This window comes from Ambystoma mexicanum, chromosome 8 (genome assembly GCF_040938575.1).
Source record: "Ambystoma mexicanum isolate Mex_15411 chromosome 8, UKY_AmexF1_1, whole genome shotgun sequence".
NCBI classification, from domain to species: domain Eukaryota; kingdom Metazoa; phylum Chordata; class Amphibia; order Caudata; family Ambystomatidae; genus Ambystoma; species Ambystoma mexicanum.
The window spans coordinates 494,989,269-495,010,680 of record NC_090929.1 but is presented as its reverse complement, the minus strand read 5'-3'; the positions used below and the strand labels follow the sequence as shown (position 1 = coordinate 495,010,680).

The 21,412-nt window shown below is 52.0% G+C and overlaps 1 protein-coding gene across 6 annotated transcripts in view; it reads left to right on the top strand.

Moving 5' to 3' along the window:
* Positions 1–21,412, top strand: part of LOC138472139 (cyclin-dependent kinase 11B-like) — a 945,042-nt gene that overhangs the window by 646,971 nt on the left and 276,659 nt on the right. For all 6 annotated transcript variants that reach the window (XM_069610151.1, XM_069610152.1, XM_069610149.1 and 3 more), the window contains one exon: positions 956–1,077. In XM_069610151.1, coding sequence (XP_069466252.1) covers positions 956–1,077 — 122 coding nt within the window. The remainder of the gene's footprint in view (positions 1–955; positions 1,078–21,412) is intronic.

Below are 21,412 nucleotides of genomic sequence, written 5' to 3'. Positions count from 1 at the left end.
TAAGGGCAACACCGCAGCAATAGGCAGTATGTGCCAAAAATGATACAATTAAAAAGACACTATAGAATGTTTTAAAACTGGCACCCTTGAAAAGAGTAAAAGGCTTTGGAAAAAGGTTCCCATTCACCAAAGCATAGGGACAAATAATCTACCAGTCCAGCAAAAATGTCTGGGGTTGACACAGGTCAGGAAGATTTATCATTGATATGAAAATCTTAACTAACACATGCCAATCCCCCACTGCTCCTCAAATTCACACTGATCAGAAGACCTTTAGCTGCCATGTGTGCAGCACTCCCCCATGCCATTTTCGATCTCCATTTGTGCTGCTGAAACGTTAAATATGGAACTAAACAACGAGGCTCCATCTAAACTCTGTAAACACCACCATCACACAGATTTGGGGAACTTCCTTTATTATTCGAGCAATGTTTTTATTACTTAAGCCATCTTAACAGGTTTATTTGCAGGCTCAAACTCAGAGCTTGTTGGAGGCACAGCCACCTTTCATCTGTCATGGACATGCTCTCCAAAATTATTTTAAGTGAACTTACCTGTATAGTTTCCAGTTAAATCTTTTGCGCTTGTTTATTTAAAGAGTATAATTTAACAAACCTATTGTATGGAACTTACCTTAAAGAGTGATAATCAAAAGGGTTTATTGTACATTTTAAATCGGTTCACTCCTTAATTGTTGCCTTGACTGTAAATGCCATTCTTCCACTTCGAGAGCTAGAAACTCCTTAAGTAATACCCTGTGGGCCAGGTAGAGGCATTTATCTGGGCCGTAGAAATTGAGTCTAAGAAAATATTACTCAAACAAGTGAGCCGCACAGTAACAGTTGGCATAGATGTTCATGAGCTGAGCTTTTTCACTGAGCTATAAGCAGAATGTGTATTAAATGAACGATTGTATCATGTCTGGATCTGTGAATTGACAAATCCTCTTTTGCAGATGAAATTGTGGCACTTAAGCGGTTAAAAATGGAGAAAGAAAAGGAAGGCTTCCCTATCACTTCATTGCGAGAAATCAATACCATCCTGAAAGCACAACATCCAAATATAGTTACTGTTCGGGTAAGGAAACTTTGTTTACTAAAGTGGAATGTAGTAAAGATGAAATGGAGGCGCCTGGAGGGAGCAGAGGTGTGGTGCTGGGGGTATTGATGCCCTCATTGTGTTTAACATATTACTGAAAGAATCCTAGTTTTGTGTTGAGGGGAGGACAAACATTTTAATTTGCCACTCAAATGTAATTTGGAGTCAGAGGGCTCATTTGAAACATTTTCCATGTTTCTCCAGCATGGGGTCTGGCATGGATTCACATGCTCATGAATATTCCCTGTCGTCAGGCCGGGAATCCTCGGTATAGAAAAAAAATCAGTATCAGTTTCGTTTCTGATCTGTCTTTCTTAGTAGTAACCAATCACTGGTCTCTGGGTCATACTGCCCCCAGCCAATGACTAACCTCTCCCTAAGTCCCGCCTCTGGCAGCCATCCTCAGATTTTTACCGCACGTTCAAGTGTTGGGAGTCCTCGTGCTGTAGCTCTCGAGCTTTTGCTGTGTTTTCGCGCTTTTTCGGGAGATTTTTCTCATTTTTCCGGTTAAATAGAGCCTCAAGCTCCACCGTTTCTACATCCGATCAACGGGGATCAGTTTCTGAGTTTTCTACGCCCCTCAAGGGTGAAGATTTCATCGAGTTACGATTTTGGAGGATTCCAGAAGTTCAGAGGCCTACCCCGGACATGGCCCAGGAGAAAGGAAGCTCGACGCCCGGGAAGCTGTTCAGGACCTGCCCTGGATGCCAGCTTCAGAATGTTTTCAAGGAGGACGAGCATTCGTTATGCCTCTACTGTCTCCATGAGGACAAGACGCACACGGAGAAGGACTGTGCGTTTTGTGGGAACATGTCGGAGCAGACCATGAAGGATCGCCACCTCCGTCTCGCCAACTGGCTGGAAGGGAAGAGCCCGTCCAGGCGAGAAGAAGAAAAAGAAGTCAGAGCGGTCTTCTAAGTCCTGTGAGGGCGCCCCGGCGACGGGGGCCCAACAAAAGACCAAGCACCGCCGAATGGTCGGGCTCCTTGGCTGCCAGGCAGGGCGCATCCTCCCTGGCGCCATCAACCATGAGCCAACGCTCTTGCTCGGGTAAGAGGAAGTCCGAGAACCTGGCGAAGCTTCTGGAGAGGCCCCGGTCGATCTCGAAGATTCCGGCAGAGGGGGAGCGAGGCTCGGACCCTCCCTCCAAGGTGAAGGCCCCAGGCGTACAGAAGGTGACGAAGGCCTTAATTCACCCTGCTGAGACCTGGATTGAGGAAGTCGCAGCAGCCCTGGCTCAGCCTGTGGAGGCTACGCCAGTGGAGGCGACCTCAGGACCCAGAGTCTCCCTGCCACCGCGGAGGGAGTCGTCTTTCAGGCCCATTGAGAAGACCCCCACGAAGTCCTCGTTGGAAAAGGTGGGGGAGGGGCAGGTGGCCATCATGGATACGGACACAACCTCTGAAGAAGAGCTCATCGAAGTCGTGGAAGAGGCCAAGCCCATCGGGAGGGATCCCGACGAGGGCGACGACGAGAGCGATGGTGTCGCCGACGAGGTTCCTCAAGAGCCCTCCCGCCCGTCGTTTCCGGCGCCGCAGGAAACTTCGGCGACCATTTTGTCAGCGATTCAGTCCTTATGCTCAGAGATAAGGACAAGGTTGCCCCTCCCCCCGACGGAGGTACCTGAGCCAGACCCGACGGGGGAACCGGAGCCGGGACCTTCGGAAAGTCCACCGCATAAGAGGAGGACGACGCATCCTATGCCACCTCTCCCACCTGCTCTGCCTTCCCCCCGGTCTACTACCCACGGGGATGAATCGGGCACGGACACGGCTACGATGGGTACTGATGACGACTGAGGCGATGACGGGACGTGTCCCCCGTCACCCTCTGCTCGGGCGTCCCCGCCCGACGAGATTGGATCCTTTCATGCCATGATTTCCAGGGCATCCAAGCTCTTCCAGCTCTGCCCAGAAGAGAAGAAGGAAGGGTTCCTTTATCAACGGCGTGAGGCTAAAAGGAAGACGGTCCTCGCTGTACCACTTCCTGATGACATCTGGGATGAGGGGCTCGCCCTCCTCAAGAACCCTGCCACGGCGCCAGCAAAGAGGGACCGGTACGAGAAGAAGTACCGGGTCCCCGACGCTGCCCCCTTGTGCCTTCGGGCGCAACCTACCCCGGATTCGGTTGTCTCGGCGGCGGCAAAGAAGAAAGCTGGGGGGGGCATCGGCCTCGACATCAACTTCCCCGCCAGACGGCGAGGGCAGGAAACTGGACACGATGGGACGACGGGTCATCTCATCCGCAGCGACAACTATCAAGGTGGCCAACGCCTTGGCTATCGTAGCCCGCTACGACAGGGAGTTGTGGTTCAAAATCGCCCCTCTGTTGGACTACCTTCCAGACGCCAAAAGGGCTGAGGCCCTTGAAATCCTACAGGAAGGTGAGATTGCTTCGGACCACGCCATCACGGTGACATCGGACATCGCCGACACCGGTTTCCGTCAGTTGGGCAAAGGCGTTTGCCTGAGACGACAATGATGGCTCAAGGCGACGGATTTCCGCCAGGACATACAAACCAAGGTTTTGGACATGCCCTTCGACGGGAACAGCCTGTTTGGGAAGGCGGTTGATGAGTCCCTTCAGGCCATCAAGACAGACACAGAGACTGTCCGGGCACTGGGAGTGCTCCAACAACGACGGCCGTCCTTTCGGAGCTCCGGAGGCAGACAAGGTGCCTCCAAGGGATCCGGCAGTGGCTCCTCCACGTGCCGCCAAGCGGCAAGATCTTCGTCCCAGGAAGCCTACAGGGGATGCGGCAAGTCAGGTGGTGCCCGTCGTCGTCGACAGGGAGGTCAAGGAGGCAAGGCGGCCTCCAAACAAGATTGAACCGACCGTGGGGTCGGGCCCCCGCCGAAGCACCCCGGTGGGAGGCCGGCTGGCGAGGTTCGTCAGCGTGTGAGAGTTCATCTCCACCGACCATTGGGTGCTGGACGCCCTGGCCCAAGGGCACGCCCTCGAATTTCAGAAGAAGTGCCCTTGCGTTCCACCCATGGCCAGGAAGGAAAATCACGTCCCTCAACTACTGTTGGAAGTAAGGGCGATGCTCAAGAAGGGTGCCATCGAGCTCGTCCCAAAGAGGCTTCGGGGCTCCGGAGTTTACTCAAGGTACTTCCTCGTAAAAAAGAAGACAGGAGGATGGCGCCCCATCCTGGACCTGCAACGACTGAACAAGTGCATCAAGGCACAGAAGCTCCGGATGGTCACCCTCCAGCACGTGCTGGGACAGCTGGAGGAGGGCGATTTCCTGTCGTCGTTGGACTAGGAGGATGCGTACTTCCACATCCCCATTCTAAAAAGACACCGAAAGTTCCTCAGGTTCATGATCCAAGGGCAGCACTACCAGTTCAAGGCCCTCCCGTTCGATTGAAGTCGGCACCCAGGGTGTTCACCAAGTGCCTTGCACCGGTGGCGGCACGGCTGCGCCTACAGGGGATCCACGTCTAGCCCTACCTGGACGACTGGCTCATCCGGGCAAGGACAAGGGAGCTCGCCGTGGAGCACACTGCGAAGAACGTCCAGCTGCTCAGACCTGGGATTCTCCTTCAACTTTCCAAAATCCCACCTTGTTCCGTCGCAAGTCGCCCTGTTTCTGGGGAGCCAAGCTAGACACAGTGGCGCAGCTGGCCTCGCCGTCGGAGGAAAGGACCAGGACCATTCTGATGTCCTCCTGCATTTATCTGGTGCGCCTTTGCAGGCTTCGGATGCGCCCCTTACAAGAGTTCCTCGACGCCCGCTGGGTCCAGTCGACGGGCAGCTTCGAGGACAGGATCCCTCTCAACGAGACGTTCCGTCAGGCGATCCGCTGGTGGGGTACCCGCTCTCATCTGTCGGCGGGCACAGACTTTCAGACCCCAGCTCACCAGGTGACGTTGACGACGGATGCCTCCATGGAAGGTTGGGGAGCGCACTCCAGAGTTCTTCACGCGAGAGGCCTTTGGCTCCCAGAGGAGAGGTCACTCCACATCAACATCTTGGAGCTCCGTGCAGTGTTCTGTGAGGATCTTCACCGACAACACCACCACGATGTTCTACATCCGGAAGCAGGGCGGAACCAGATCCCCTGCCCTATCCAAGGAAGCCCAGGATCTGTGGCATTGGGCCGTCGCCCAAGGGATGTTTCTGGTGCCTCCATCTAGCAGCAGGAATAAAAAACACGATCGCCGACTCACTCAGCAGAGAGCTGCGCTCGTGCCACGAGTGGGAACTACGCCAGGATCAAGTGGATCGACTCTTCCAACGATGGGGTGAACCCCAAATCGATCTCTTCGCGACGGCGACGAATTCCAAGTGCTGGAGGTTCGCCAGCAGGTTCCCCCAGCCGAGGAGCATGGGCGATGCTTTCTCGTTCCCCTGGGACGGCCTATTTCTTTATGCGTTCCCTCAAGAGGTCACGGTGCAGGATGATCCTCGTACCGGCGTGGCAGAGACAGATCTGGTTCCCGGACCTTCTGGACTTGTCAACGTCCACACCAGTCAAGCTGCCGACGGACGCAGATCTTCTCTCCAGAGAAGGAGGTGCTATTCTTCACCACAACCCGGAGTCGCTGAACTTGCAGGCCTGGCTCCTGCAGCACTAGAGTTTGGAGGGTACGACATCCCGGCCGACTGCAGAGAGGTTCTTGCAAAGGCCAGGGCGTCCTCAACTCTCAAGTGCTACGGACATAAATGGAAGAGGTTCTCGGTCTGGTGCCGTGCACAGAAGATTGACCCTCTGCGGATTACGGCCCCTCAAGTATTGCCGTACCTACTGTCATTGGCCAAGGCTGGACTAGCTCACGCTTCCATCAAGATACATCTGGCCGCCATCTCACGATACACCAGAACTATGGGACGGGCGTCCTTGTGGTCTCATCGACTGGTGAAGGAATTTATGAAAGGATTGTTCCGATAGGCCCCTGCCCCGGCGTGGGAGCTCAACGTGGTGCTGACCAGGCTCATGGGGGCCCCATTTGAGCCTATGCATTCGGCACTGTTGGAAGTTTCTGTCGTGGAAGACAGCGTTTCTCGTGGCCATCACCTCCGCACGACGAGTGGGAGAGATCCAGGCCCTATCTTGCAAGCCGCCATACTTGACGTTTCACGAGGACGCACCCCTCCTTCATGCCCAAGGTGCCGTCGGACTTCCACCTCAACGAACCCTTGGTGTTGCCAGTTTTCTTCCCGTCTCCTTCGTCGCCGGCTGAAAGGACTCTGCACTCGCTGGACGTAGCTAGAGCGCTGAAGTTCTACGTGGACCGCACGAAGAGTTTTCGGAAGACATCACAGCTGTTTGTGTACTTTGGGACTGTGAATCAAGGGAAGGCTCTCTCGAAGACTTCCATTTCCAGATGGCTCTCCAGCTGCATCATGCACTGTCACCGGTTGGCAAACCGACCGCTGCCTGGCCGTCCGAGAGCCCATTCGACCAGAGCGATCGCTGCTAACACGGCGTTCCTGTCTGGTGTGCCCTTGCTGGACATCTGCAGGGCTGCGACGTGGAGGTCGACGCACACCTTTACAAGATTCTACTGCTTCGATCAGGACTCCAGGGAGGAGTCCAGGGTCGGCCAAGCAGTGCTGCGCAACCTGTTTGCCTAAGGTGAGCCTGGTGAGGAGGTAAGAATTGCTTAATGTTGAGTTTTGGATGTAATGCTTAATGTTGAGCCTTTGCCACCTCCCGTGGCTGTGCATGTGTGTACTGCTATGTATTCTTTTATTCATGAGCATGTGAATCCATGCCAGACTCCATGCTGGAGAAGGAACAAGTTACTTAACTGTAACTGTTGTTCTCCAGCATGTGTCTGGCATGGATTCACAAGCGAACCCTCCCGCCTACCCCTCTGCGGCTCTTCACTTGGTCATACTGCCACTTTACGTGCTACCAAATCTGAGGATGGCTGCCAGAGGCGGGGCTTAGGGAGAGGGCAGTCATTGGCTGGGAGCAGTATGACCCAGAGACCAGTGATTGGTTACTACTAAGAAAGACAGATCAGAAACGAAACCGATACTGATTTTTTTTTCTATACTGAAGATTCCCGGCCTGACGACGGGGAATTTTCATGAGCATGAGAATCCTTGCCAGACCCATGCTGGAGAACAACAGTTACAGGTAAGTAACTTGTTCCTTACACATACTGATCTCTGACAAGTAATAGAGCCATGTGCTTAGTGGATGCTTGTAAAATATAAAGACTATGGGATGTAGAGTTTTTCTGAACGTACTCTGATTAGGTGTTAGGTTAGGTTTTATATTTATTCTAAATCTCCCTCACCTGCGAGACCCCCAGCACTTTTTGCTGGACTTGTTGATTATTATTTAAGTTTCTGGGTGAGTGGGAACCTTTTTTACTCCTACGTCCCGTCCCCTTTCCTCCATCCTGTGGGACGGGACCAGAGCACTTTGCAAAAAGCATCCAAAAAATGTTGCAATTTTTGCAAAATTTCTGCGTGGGGCCCGGCATGCGGCTGTAACCCCATCTCAGCTCTGCATCGCCCATCAGTCCTTTTTTCCGCTCGTTCGGGACTGGACGCACTTGCATCCGTGGAAGATTTTCTTCCCTTTTTCATCTCTGGCTCTCGCTAGCGATCGTGTACTAGTCTGTCTAATCGTTCAAACTAGACTTTCCAGATTGTTCATCGTGTCACCGACGCTTCGCGAGGGCGGACCCCCATCCTCTTTGTCTCGAGTGTTTGGGTCCGGATCACTGTTGGGACTCCTGTTTTTACTGCGATTCCCCATCGATCCGGGCACTTCAACGTCGGTGGGAGGAGGTGTTTCAACGGCTCCTCCTTCGCATTTTCAAGTGTTTATCGACGAAAAGAAGAAACGCCCAGTGAGTTCTTTAATTTTCAGAGCACCCCGGCCAGAGACACCTTCCCGGATTCTTCCCGAGCTGGGAGGAGCATTGATCAGGGCATAATAATTGCACCAGATTTTTCTCCGAGGGTCTCCGTTGGGGGCCTGTGGATGCCGGAGTACACTCAGAGGCCCCTCCTGTGGGGTCTACTTGTAGACCCAGTTCTACTGAGTCGTGGGGTACCGGAGCTTGCTCTGACGCCTCTTTATCGGCTTCCCTCAAAAATAAAACCCGGGGTACGCCCCAAGGCCTTGGCTGGGCTTGGTGTTACCGAACGGATGTTCGAGGCCCGCGCTAGTAAGGCTGTTACCGGACCTGGGTCCGAGGTCCCTCGTACAGAGGCTAAGGTTACCAACATTTCTGAGAGACCTGACAAGGCCTTATCGATGAAAGTCGTTTCTCACCGTTCCCGCTCTTGTGGCGACGCCAGAACTGTTGAGGGGGCAAAGAAGGAAAGTTCTTCCTTTACCGGCAGTGCCGAGGTCCTTCCTGGGAAGGCTAATTCGGCTTTTGGTATGTCGCAGAAACATTCCAGGCCTCCTAGTACTGGCTCAGCCGAGGTTCCTTATGTTAAGGCTAAAGTTAACACCCCTGATCAATCGACGGGGACCCCCTGCCTCACTTACCCTCAGGTGATGACAAAATGGCGGCCGTTCCCGCCACGACCACGGCGGCCATTTTGAGTGCTATCCCTAAAACTACGCCATCGGCCTCAGGTGTAGGGCTTAGTTCTGTGGGTGAACATAGAATTCCTTTTGCGCATCCTTTTCGTCCAGTTTACGACTGGAATGCTTGGATGCCCCTTCCGCACAATGTTTTGTTGCCTGCGGCGTCGGCACCTTTGATTTTTGTCGCTACATCGGGAGATGGGCCTGTGTGGCAACCCTCCCCGTTGCGTCCCTGGAATTATCCTCCTCATCAGAGGCCTCCTCCGGTACCAAAACAGTCCCAGGAGGACGCCTTCTTTGGCAAATTTCAGACACTCATGCGTACCGACCCCATGAGGGAATATTTCAAAGGGCTTTTTAGGGAGATATGTCCACCCGCGCCTCCGGCTCTACCCGCTCCTCTGGTGGATCCCCCGGCGCCGCCCTTGCCTACGGTGCCTTCCCGACCCTTCCGCCATTGCCCCCATTGTCCCCTGTGGACAAGGCGGTGCCCGACACGGTTCAGCAGGATCCTGACCTGTCGGATGAGGCGCAGGGAGATCAGGACAACGCTCTATTAGAGCTTTTTATGACCGGGTACTGGACATGATGTGCTTTTTAGATGTTCCGGTGCCCGAAGCACCTGCTCCGCAGGAGGGTGTGCTTTCTGGGGCGTTCACCTTGTCTCCTTTGGAGCGTACAGGCCTGTTCTTGCAGAAGGACGTTCTGGCCGAGGTCCGTAGGGTCTGGGAAAAGCCACACTCTGGACTTTTCGTCAATAAGAAAATTGACGCGTGATACAGGCTGCATTCTTCGGAAGAGGTGGCCCTGTCGTCTTTTCGGCCCCCCTCCTCCACAGTGGTGGCTGCGGCTACTTTCCAGTGCAGGCCTGCAGCATCCTCTTCAACGACGGCTACTCAGGTTCTGGGGAAGGAGGGCAAGCTCCTCGACTCCCTTGGGAGGAAGATTTTCGCTAACTCAGCTTTGCAGCTCCGGCAGGCCAATGCTGAACTAGTGTTAGCAGGGGGTGAATATGAGGATGTGGAAAGGTCTGTCGGAGTTTGAGGAGTTCATTCCGGTCGAGAAGCTGGAAGACTTTAACGCAGGATTATCCGATGCCAGGGTCTTGGCTCAGGATCTGCTGGAGGCTGCGGCTCACCACGTAGACACTTTGGCTCGGGGTCTTATGCTGGGGTTGATACCTCCCGACAGGCGTGGCTGCATGCCACCAAATTTTCAAAGGAAGTGCAGGACAAGGTGGTGGACCTTCCTTTTGACGGTAAGGAGCTGTTCCACTCTACAACGGATGTGGAACTGACCAAGACGTTGGACTACTCTCAGAAAGCTAAGTCCTGGTCTGTCCTGGTTAAAGCTCCCTTTAAGACCCAGAGGCCGTTTATAGCAAAGTCGACCCTCCTCTGGTTTCAGGGGCTTCCTAGACCGTAAATCTCGTAGAGTGGATACCCCTTTGGTTAATGACCGCCGGAGGCAACAACAGACTGTTTTTCTTCTGCTCCTCAGCCTCCTCCTCAGGTTCAGGTGGTAATACCACTGAAAAGCCTACAAAATGAGGGTTCTCCGTGCTCGCACGAGACCCCGGTGGGAGGACGCATTGCGTCTCATTGGGAGGCGTGGCAGACCACCACCGAAGACAGGTGGGTCTTGTCAGTCGCTCGGGCGTGCTTCCGCTTACCTTTACCCCCTACCCATCCCTTCAACCCTCCTTTCCAACAGTCGGGGGTCATCCTCCCTGAAAGCCGAGGTTCAGAAACTGCTGGACCTCAGAGCTGTGGAACCCGTTCCCCTCGGGGAACGAGGGGCGGGCTTCTATTCCCGGCTGTTTACGGTGCCCAAACCCAACCAGGCTGGCCTGCGCACCATCCTAGAGCTTTCCCAGTTCAATCTTTTCCTACCCCTCGAGAAATTCAAGATGTTCACGCCTGGCCAGATAAGGTCCTCCTTGCAGATGGGCGATTGGCTCACTGTGGTGGACCTTCAGGATGCCTACATGCATATTCTGATCTGGAATCCACACAGGAGATAGCTCTGTTTCTCTGTGGGTGGGGAGCACTTCTAGTTTCGAGTGCTTCCTTTTGGCCTCAGCTCGGCGCTGCGTGTCTTTACGAAGATGTCGGTGATCACGGCCTATCTTCGTCTGCAGGGTATCCATGTGTATCCGTATTTGGACGACTGGCTTTTACGCAGCCCTTGCCCGTTGAAAGCAGCGTGCAATCTTCAGTCTCTCCTTCAGCTCCTGTTCCATCTTGGGCTGTTGGTGAACTGGCAGAAATCTTCCATGATGGTCTTGCAGGACTTGATTTTCCTGGGTTTTCGCTGGACCACGATCGACTGCAGAGTGTATCTGACTGGGGACAGAATGGCGGATCTGTTGGCCACGTGTCAGATGTTTGCGCAGTCGGAGAGCATGTTGGCCTGTTGGTTACAGAGGCTTCTGGGCCTCATGGCCTTGTGTGTATTGGCTCTTCCTCTTGCTCGTCTCAAGATGAGGCGGACTCAGATGGCTCTTGGGAATTCTTGGCGTCAGGCTGTGGATCCGGACTCCAAGCTGATAATGAATCTGGCTTCCATGAGAGTGGACCTGGAGTGGTGGTCTTCTCTCAGCAACCTGTCAGTGGGTGCGGGGTTTCAGGACCCAGCCCCTATGGTGACGGTCACGACAGACTCCTCACTTCTAGGGATCTTCTTCAGGTCTCGATCTCTGGTCGCGTCAGGACAAGCTCCTCAACATAAATATGGAGCTTCTGGTGATATTCCTAGTGCGCAAGGCGTTCAGACCGATCATTGTCCGTGCGGATACGGACCACTTTGTTGGCAATGTGGTGTTGATGTATTACATCAACAAGCAAGGGGGAACCAAGTCTCTTCCCCCCCCACCCCCTCGTGGACCTGTCCATCCAGATTTGGGAGTGGGCTGTTCTTCATGGTGTCTGGCTGCTGGCAGTACACATCCCGGGCCAGCTGAATGTCACGGCGGATGCCCTCAGCTGGCGGACAATGGTCCTCTCAATGGACGAGTAGGAATTGATGGCGGAGGTCCTCTCATGGATTTTCCTGCATTGGTGCAAACGGAAATGGACCACTTTGCTACGACGGCAAACAAGAAGCTCCCTCTGTATGCCTCCAGAAGCGGGCTGGGAGCCTCCTCTCTTGGGGATGCTCTTGCGATTCCATGGCACAACATGAGGGCTTATGTTTTCACGCCTCTGCCTCTGCCTCTAGTTCACCGGACAATTTGCAAATTGAAGAACTCTGTGAACTGTTCTCTTCTACTCATGGTGGCCTGCCAGGTTTTGGTTCTCAGAACTTCAACACCTGTCGGTGTATCCGCCGATCAGGTTACTGGTGACCCCCACTCTTCTTCACCAGGGGGAACAGCAGCTGTGGCACCCCTCCCCACAATCGCTCAGCTTGGCGGCATGGTGCCGGAGTTCAAGTCTTTAGAACATCTTAATTTGTCGGCGGATAAATTGCGTATTATCCAGGCAGCCAGAAAACCCTCGAATAGGTCCCAGTATAGAAGCAAATGGCTCAGGTTCTGTCATTGGTGTTTAAGTAAGCAGTTGGACCCAAGGGTGGCTACAATTGACACAATACTGTCCTTTGCATCCTTCTTAGCAGAGTCGGGCGTCCACGTTCTGTCATGCAGAACTTATCTTTCAGCGGTTTCCGCTTACCTTTCTATGGACCAATGCTCTTACTCTCTGTGTAACCCAGTTGTTAGGAGGCATTTTGCAGGCTTGACACGCCTTTATCCTCCGATTCGTAGTCCGCACCTGACGTGGGATCTAAATGTGGTCCTGACGGCGCTGTGCCATAAACCTTTCGAACCGATGGCCCCGGTGGACCTCAAGCACCTGTCATGGAAGATGACCTTTTTGGTCGCCGTTGCGTCAGCAAGGCGGGCGGGTGAGTGAGCTCCAGGCTTTGTCGGCGGAGCATCCCTTCTTGGTCTTTCACAAGGATAAGGTGGTCCTACGGACAAAACCTGCTTTCCTGCCAAAGGTGGTATCTGAGTTCCATCTGAACCAGTCGATCTCCCTGCCGGTCTTTTTTATGAACCCTGCCTCAGAGGCAGAAAGGGTTCTGCATTGTCTCGATGTCAGAAGGGCTCTTAAGTTCTATCTGGACAGAACATCCGAGCTTAGGAGTTTTTCTCAACTGTTTGTGACCTTTGGTAACCCGCAAGGTAAGCGGGCGTCTAAGGCCACTATTTCTCGGTGGATCGCCGCCTGCATTACGGAGTCTTACACCGTCCAAGGGCTCAAGCCTCCTAAAGGTATTCATGCACACCTGGTGCAGGGCAAGGCAGCCGCGGTTGCCTTTCAAAAATATGTCCCCTGGGAGACCATCGCGAAGGCGGCTACTTGGGCCTTCCCATCTGCTTTTTGTAAGCATTATTGTCTAGACATGAGCTCAAGAGCTGATGCTCGGTTTGGTCAGGCTGTGCTGAAGAACCTTTTTCAGTAAGGGTTTTTTTTCCATCCACCCATAGTTCCTGTAAGGAGTGCTTGGGAGTCTCCCATAAGTATGGAGGAAAGGGGACGGGACGTAGGAGTATAACCAGGTTCCTCGCCGTAGTGACCACCTTACTCCTAGTCCATAGTCCCCTTTCCTCCATACGCCCGCCTGCCGTTTGGACCTAGCGATAGAAAAGGACTGATGGGCGATGCGCGGGGCGGTGCCGAGATGGGCAGGGTTACGGCCGCGTGCCGGGCCTCACGCAGAATGAGAGGAAGGGCTAAAAATGTTTGCAAAATATTTGGATGCGTTTTAAAAAATGCTCCTGTCCCGTCCCACAGGACGGAGGAATGTTCCATAAGTATGGAGGAAAGGGGACTATGGACTAGGAGTAAGGTGGTCACTACAGTGAGTAACCTGGTTATTCCCCGCTCACCCTTTCTTTTTACGGTTTCCATGGAAGTCCTTTTTGTGACTTTCCATGCTTTATTTTTGGAATCATGCTTTCCTATAACTTTTTGGGAATCTAAATTTCATTATTGCAGCACACATCAGTTTCTGTGCAGTGTTGCTAGGGAGACCATTGGGCTTCCCTTTCTATTTTCTCTTGGGTTCCTTGCATGAACTAATGTTCACAAACGTAGAAGGATACTTTTTATACTTTATACAATTCACATTGTGAGATCAGCACACCCCAGCTTGTTTGGAGTGCTGAGGGGGTTACATAATATTGCCTTTCGCACTGGTACTTTAACATCTGTGTTACAGAGACAATCCTACCTTTATGGCTGGTGCCAGTGGATGTTTTCTACCGACTTTTTTGTGATTTTTACTCTGACTGTGAACCCAGCCGCAGTAATACCCAGAAGGCTCACCATTCATCCAGAATGGGGACTGTAGTCTATTTTCAATTTTTAGTGTGCTTTTCCTTTCTTGGTGCTTCACCTGCCGTCCTTGGGAGGGGGCGTTCCTGGTTGGATTTGTCTTTGGCTGGAACCCTTTGTGTAGCCCACAGAGGCTCCGGAGTTTTTGTTAAGACAGGAAATAAGGGAGGAGTCCGAAACTTATTAAGCCTTTATCTTCTGGCAGGACTGCTGTTGGGTAGGATTTTCAGAATATCTTCCTGACCTGTGTCAACCCCAGACCATTTTGTTTGGACTTGGTAATTATTTTACCTTGTCCCTAGGTGAGTGGGAATCTTTTCCCTCTCACCTAGTCTTTTCCTCTTTTTATGGGTGACCTTTTCTTTTTTGTTCTCTCCATAGTGTGTGATTGGAGTTATTTCTTATGACTTTGGACTGACTGTAATGTACTACGGCAGCTCACAGCATTTCAAATGCAGTGGCTTGCCTTTTAATTCTCTTATTTCGAAGGGATTGTGTCCTCCGACGTATTCCTGATCTATGATATTTGTATCTCCAGCTTGCTGGCCTCGGAAAAAAATGTTCCCAGTAGAGGGCGCTGTGCGTCGACGTCCGTCGAGTAGGTGTTCCTCGACAGCCACCGTATCGACGCCGACGTCCTCATGCCTATAAATGGCCACGCGCAGCGTCCGTTGCTCAGTTCCGTTTTTCCGCGCTTCGTGTGCCTCGGAATACCGTTGCTCAGTTCGTCAGTCGAAATATATTCATATTTCCTCGAGAAAACCGACTCGTACTCGATGGCTTCCTCCTCCAACCCGACGACTCCTTGGTCCGGTTTCAAAAAATGCTGAGACTGTGGGAAGAAAAGGTCGTTGGCGGAACCTCACAGGATCTGTTTGTGGTGTCTGGGAATCGAACACCAGTGTTCGGAGTGTGAGGAATGCCTATCCATGACGGCGAAAGCCTTGAAGGGAGCGTAAGGGGAAGCTCGAGAGAGGTAAGTCAGTTTTAACTTCCTCGAAAGTTTCCGCGGTAGAGTCGAGACATTTGTCTCCTCACCGTCGAAAGCATTCTCGGTCTAGGTCTCGAAGTGGCTCCCACCACTCGTCGAGGTCTAGACACTCGAAAAAGAGACGTAGAAGATCTCCTTTGTCATCTTCTAGTTCCCCTGAAAGAGTAAATTGCCCCACAGAACACAGCTCTCAGGCTGAGTGGGAGGAATTCAGAAAAAAGATGCTAAGCGTCTTCGAGAAAGCGGCCTCGACCCCTTCGAAGTCAGCTGAGGGTGATACACCGGGTGAGAAGCCCAAAAATCTAAACGCTGCGAGTCGAAGCACCCGGCGAGAGTCGACCCGAAAGCGCCATGAGCCATCGGGAAGTAAAGCATCTTCGACGCCATCGTCGAAAGTCCCTACGAAGCATAGATCGGCGCCATCGACGCCGTTATCGAAGGGTTCTTCGACGCATCCGTCGATCGAGTCGACACCGACGCCGATAAAAGAAAAACCCACGGCTACTCCACAGCCAACGGTTACACCGAGAGCCTCCGACACGACGTCGAGAACGTCGTCGACATCCTCGAGCAGGATTCCGATCCTCTCGAGTTCTTCGAGGCCTCTTCCAGTTTTCTCGACGCCTTTGTCGGCGCCTTCGAGGATTTCTACATCGGCGTCGACGACATCGACCTTTTCAAGGCCACTGATGATGGCTCCCTCTGCTTTAGAGATGGGTTTTATACCATTTCACAGGCCAAAGCATCCCCCCTTAACTTCAATTTATGAAGAAAGGGAAGATTCTGATCAAGAAAGGCCTTTTGGGCTGCAGAGGACCACATCACCTGAACCAGAGACTTTTGCCTCTGAGGAAAGAAGGTTGAAAGACCTTCAGGATGCATTACAGGAAGCAAATGGCCTAGACACTTCCCCAGAAGTGGAATTTGTCAAACCAGACCCAGGGGAACATGCTGAAACCCCTTATAGAACCCTAATGTCAAGAATTATGGAGTTCATGGGTTGGTCTGCGCCTTCACCTGTTTTTCAACAGGATGACCTCACAGATATTCTGGATAAAGGTCCACAGGAGAATCCTGTGGTTCCCTTTCATTCTGCTTTACAAAGAAAGATTTTAACTAACTGGGAAACTCCTGAAGTTGTCCCTGCGGTTAACAAGAAGTTGTCAGCGAAATATAGGGTATCTGCTGCTGACCCTGAATACCTATCTAGGCACCCTACTCCAGAGAGTCTGGTGGTCCAGGCTGCAACTTCATCAGGCAGTACATCTGCATACCCCACTGCTCCACAGGATAGGGATGATAAAAAATATGATGCCATGGCTAAGAAAGTCTTCTCGGCCTGTAGCATGGCTTTAAAATCTGTTAATGCGACTTGTACGCTCGCTAGGTTCAGCCACACTCTTTGGGAGTGCGCTTCATCAGCGGCTGACTGCCTCCAGGAAGGAGAAGAAAGGGACGTATTTTTAAATATCATCAGAGATGGTAAAGATGCAATGTGTGAGTCCCTTCAAACTGGCATTGATTCTGCTGACGGTATCAGCAGGGCCATGGCGGCAAGTACCACAATCCGCAGGCATGCATGGTTGATAAAGCCCGGCTTTGCTTCTGACGTACTGGCCAGACTTTTAAATATGCCCTTTGACGGCTCGTCCCTGTTTGGTAAGAAGGCGGATGACAGTTTGGAAAAACTGCAAACATCTAAAGTAGCAGCCAAGTCACTAGGAGCTGCAATCCGCCAAACTAATTTTCGTCCCTCAGGATCCTCTTGGAGAGGAAGGTCCTTTCGCTATTATTCCTCATATGGAAGAGGCAGAGGACGGCCGGCTCAAAGAGGCCAAGGAAAATTTACCCGTGGTCGACTGGGTAAAGGAAAGAAAGCCGCATCAGCAGGAGCCGCTTTACCTTCGGCAACTGCATCAGCCGCTCCCAAACCACTCTCCCATCACAAGACACCTGTAGGGGGCAGGTTAACTCACCATCTGACGGAATGGCAGGATATTACGTCAGATGCTTGGGCATTGGAGACAGTTGCCCAAGGTTACTGCCTGCCTTTTCTACGCATCCCTCAGAGCCATCCACCGTGGAACAGCTCTCTGAAAGTGCCGGATCCACTCCTCTTGCAGGAAATTGTAGACCTGCTAGAGAAAGGTGCCATAGAACCGGTACCTATAGCGGACAGGAACAAGGGCTGGTACTCCCCCTACTTTCTCATACCAAAGAAAGACGGAGGACTGAGACCCATCCTGGACTTACGAGAATTGAACAAGTTCCTCAGGAAGGACAAGTTCAAGATGGTAACTCTCTCTCAGATCCTTCAGGCCCTTCAGCTTCAGGACTGGTTGGTATCTCTGGACCTTCAGGATGCTTATTTCCATGTGCCAATCCATCCCAAGCACAGGAAGTACCTGAGGTTCGCAATTGGCAACTCTCATTATCAATTTCGAGTTCTGCCATTTGGGCTGACCTCCGCCCCGAGGGGCTTCATCAAGCTAATGTCGGTTGTGGCTGCAAGTCTAAGGAGGGAAGGGATTCACGTCTACCCCTTCCTGGACGATTGGTTGATCAGAGCAGTTTCTTCGGAACAAGCTCGGATCCAACTAGATTATGTCTGCCACTTCCTTCACAAGCTGGACTTCTCCCTCAATTTAAAGAAGTCACAGATGATACCATCACAGAGACTCCAGTTCATTGGAGCAGTCCTGGACCCTTCCCTGGGAAAAGCCTCGCCACCAGAGGTGAAGGCTCAAGATATTCTGCAGATGGTCACCAGGTTTCAAAATGCCCAACGTCTCCCAGCCTACGACTTTTTGAGGTTGCTAGGCCTCATGGCATCCTGCATATCCCTTGTGCCAGAGGCTCGCCTGAGAATGAGATCCCTTCAGTGGGCGCTGAGGACTCAGTGGTCACAATTCTCAGGGAGGATGACAGATCTCCTCCGGATTCCGGACAAGGTAGCCCACGACCTTCAATGGTGGGCCTCTCCAGAGAATATCTTGAAAGGAGAACTGTTTTGGCAACCATGGCCCGAGATAACAGTAGTCACTGACGCCTCACTCACGGGGTGGGGAGCCCATGCCAACGACTTGACCATCAGCGGTCGTTGGTCTCCATCAGAGTCCAGACTACACATCAACCTGTTGGAGCTGAGAGCCATCAGACCGGCACTGAAGGCTTTTCTGCCGTCTGTACGAGGGAGAAACGTCCTGATAATGACAAACAATACAGTGGCCACGCACTACCTCAACAAAAGAGGAGGCGTAGGGTCACTGCCACTGTGCAGAGAGGCGATGCAGCTCTGGTTTTGGGCAGTTCAGGAAGGAATCTCTATCGGCAATTCACCTAGCCAGAGAGAAGAACTTGACAGCGGACACTCTGAGCAGGCAGAACACAGTCTCCCACGAGTGGGAGATAGCTCAGGAAGTCCTTTAAGAGATCTTCGCCCTTTGGGGAACCCCTCAAGTGGATCTGTTCGCCACCAGTATCAACAGGAAGTGCGACAGATTTTGCTCAAGGGAATTTCCCCCGAGAGGAGCTCTAGGAGACGCGTTCGTAGTGGACTGGGAGTTCCAACTTCTGTACGCGTTTCCTCCGGTCCCTGTCATTCCTCAAATGATCAGGAGGTTGAGAAGGTTTCGGAAGACCATGATCCTGATTGCCCCGGATTGGGCCAGGAGAACGTGGTACCCGGACCTTCTGGACATGTCCATCCATCCTCCAATTCGTCTACCATTGAGAGAGGATCTTCTCTCGCAGAAGGGAGGTCAGGTTCTCCATCCAGCCATTAAGACCCTCAACCTTCACTCTTGGTATCTGAAAGGTTGAGGTACAAGGATTGGGACCTTCCAGATGACGTCATGGAGGTGTTGCTTTTGGCCAGAAGGCCAGCAACTAAAACTCTACCGCTGCCGTTGGAATAAATTTTGCAGCTGGTGCATAGAAAAGAATATCAAACCCTTTTCATGTGGTACACCTGCGGTGTTATCCTTCTTACTTTATTTGGCAAATTCAGGCCTTCAAGTTGGCACTATTAAGGGCTATCTCGCAGTGCTATCGATCTTTAAGCGCACTGCAGAGGAGCCATCGTATTTCAAAATTCCATTGGTAATACAATACCTGAAAGGTCTAACTAATGTTTACCCTCCAAGACCATTCCAAGTTCCCTTATGGGACTTAAATCTAGTTTTAAACGTCCTAAACGGTGCTCAATTTGAACCACTCCACTCTTGTTCATTGAAGTTTCTCAACCTCAAAACTGTTTTATTGGTAGCATTAACATCTGCTAGAAGGGTTAGCGAGATACAAGCCCTATCTTGTAAACCTCCTCATACAATTTTTCACAAGGACAAAGTCGTTCTACAGGTGCAGCCTAACTTCCTCCCAAAGGTAGTTTCTGAATTTCACATTACTCAGAAGATTACTTTACCTTCATTCTATCCTCCTCCCCATCCGGGGAAAGAGGAAGAGACACTACACAGGCTGGACTCTAAGCGAGCCTTGAGTTTTTATATCAGTAGACTTGCTAAAATTAGACAAGCAGACCAACTCTTTGTAGGTTACGCAGGACACAAGTTGGGATTACCAATAACTAAACAAACCATCTCCAGATGGATTATTTTAGCCATTCTGGAATGCTACAAACTGGCAGGGAAAGAGCCCCCTTAAAATCTAAGGGCTCATTCGACAAGGGTTATCGCAGCCCCCTCAGCTCTTCAAAGAGGGGAACCAATTAGAGACATATGTGCGGCTCCCACATGGTCGTCCGCACATACCTTTACCATATTTTATAGCCTGGATTCCTCCTCTAGTCAAGAGACTAGATTTGGCAAAGCTGTGTTACACTCTGTTCATTCTTAGAGAGTAATAGGGCATCTCTTACTCCCGCCTCCAATCACATACCACTGCTATAAGAGTCTTATCATAGATAAGGAATACGTCGGAGGACACAATCCCTTCGAAGAACAAGTTACTCCTTACCTGGTAACTTTCTTTCAATGGGATGTTCCTCCGACGTATTCCTTATCGCCCCTCCCATCCATCCCCGCAGTAACATTTCCCTTGTGGTTGCAGCTTACGCTCCTTCAAGGGTAGTAACCATTCATGCAATAACTACCTTACTCTACAAAACGGAACTGAGCAACGGACGCTGCGCGTGGCCATTTATAGGCATGATGACGTCGGCGTCGATACGGTGGCTGTCGAGGAACACCTACTCGATGGATGTCGGCGCACAGCGCCCTCTACTGTGAAAGAATTCCGAGGCCAGCAAGCTGGAGATGCAAATATCATAGATAAGGAATACGTCGGAGGAACATCCCATCGAAAGAACGTTACCAGGTAAGGAGTAACTTGTTCTTCTTGGGGCAACTATTGGGACTGATTCTCCAGCATGGGGTCTGGCATGGATTCACATGCTCATGAATATTCCCCGTAGTCAGGCTGGGAATCCTTGGTAAAGAAAACAATTAGTTTGTTTCGTTTCTCAACTGTCTTTCTCCTAATAACCAATCACTGGTCTATGGGTCATACTGCCCCCAGCCAATGGCTCCCCTCCACCTAAGCCCCTCCTCTGGCAGCCATCTTTAGATTTTTACTGCATGTTCAAGTGTTGGGAGTCCTCGTGCTATAGCTCTCGGGCTTCTACTGCGTATTGCATTTTTATTTCTCAATTTATTTCGATCAATTGAGCCTCAAGCTCCACTGATTCATCATCTGATTAACAGGGACCCGTTTTCGGAAGCTTCTACGCCCCTCAAGGGCAAACTTTCATCGAACTTCACTTCTTGGAGGATTCCAGAAGATCTTTGAGGCCTACCCCGCGTGGACATGGCCGAAGACCAAGGAGACTCAACGCCTCTGTTCAGGATCTGCCCAGGATGTGGACTACAGAAAGTTTCCAAGGAGGATGGGCACTCCCAGTGCCTTTACTGCCTACACTCAGACAAATTGCACGTAGAGGGGGCCTGTGCATTCTGCAAGGACATGTCCTCCCGCACCATGAAGGACCGTCACAAGCGGCTCGCTGAGTGGCTAGAGACTAGGAACCCGGCGGCAGGTGAGCCTCGGCAAAGTACTTCTCCCAAGAGAAAATCTGAGCGGTCGTCTAAGACCTTTGAGGGCGCTCTGTCGACGGGGGCCCAACAGAAGGCAAAGCATCATGAGTCTGCAGGCACCGGGAGCACCGTGGGTACGGGCCAACGCTCCGGTTCAGTGAAAAGAAGGAAGTCTGAGCAACCGGGTAAGCTTCGGGAGGAGGCCCGATCGTCTCAGACGGAGAAAGCCAAGGGGGAGTGAGGTGCTGACCCTCCCACCACGGTGAAGGCCTCGGATGCGCCTAAGGTCGTGAAGGCCCAGGTTCACCAGGCCAAACTGTCTATTGAGGGCGTGGTGGCATCCCTGGTGAAGGCCGCGGGTGCACGTTCCCAGGAGACATCCACCAAGATGAGTGTTTTCCTGCCCGCCCGCAGGGAATCATCA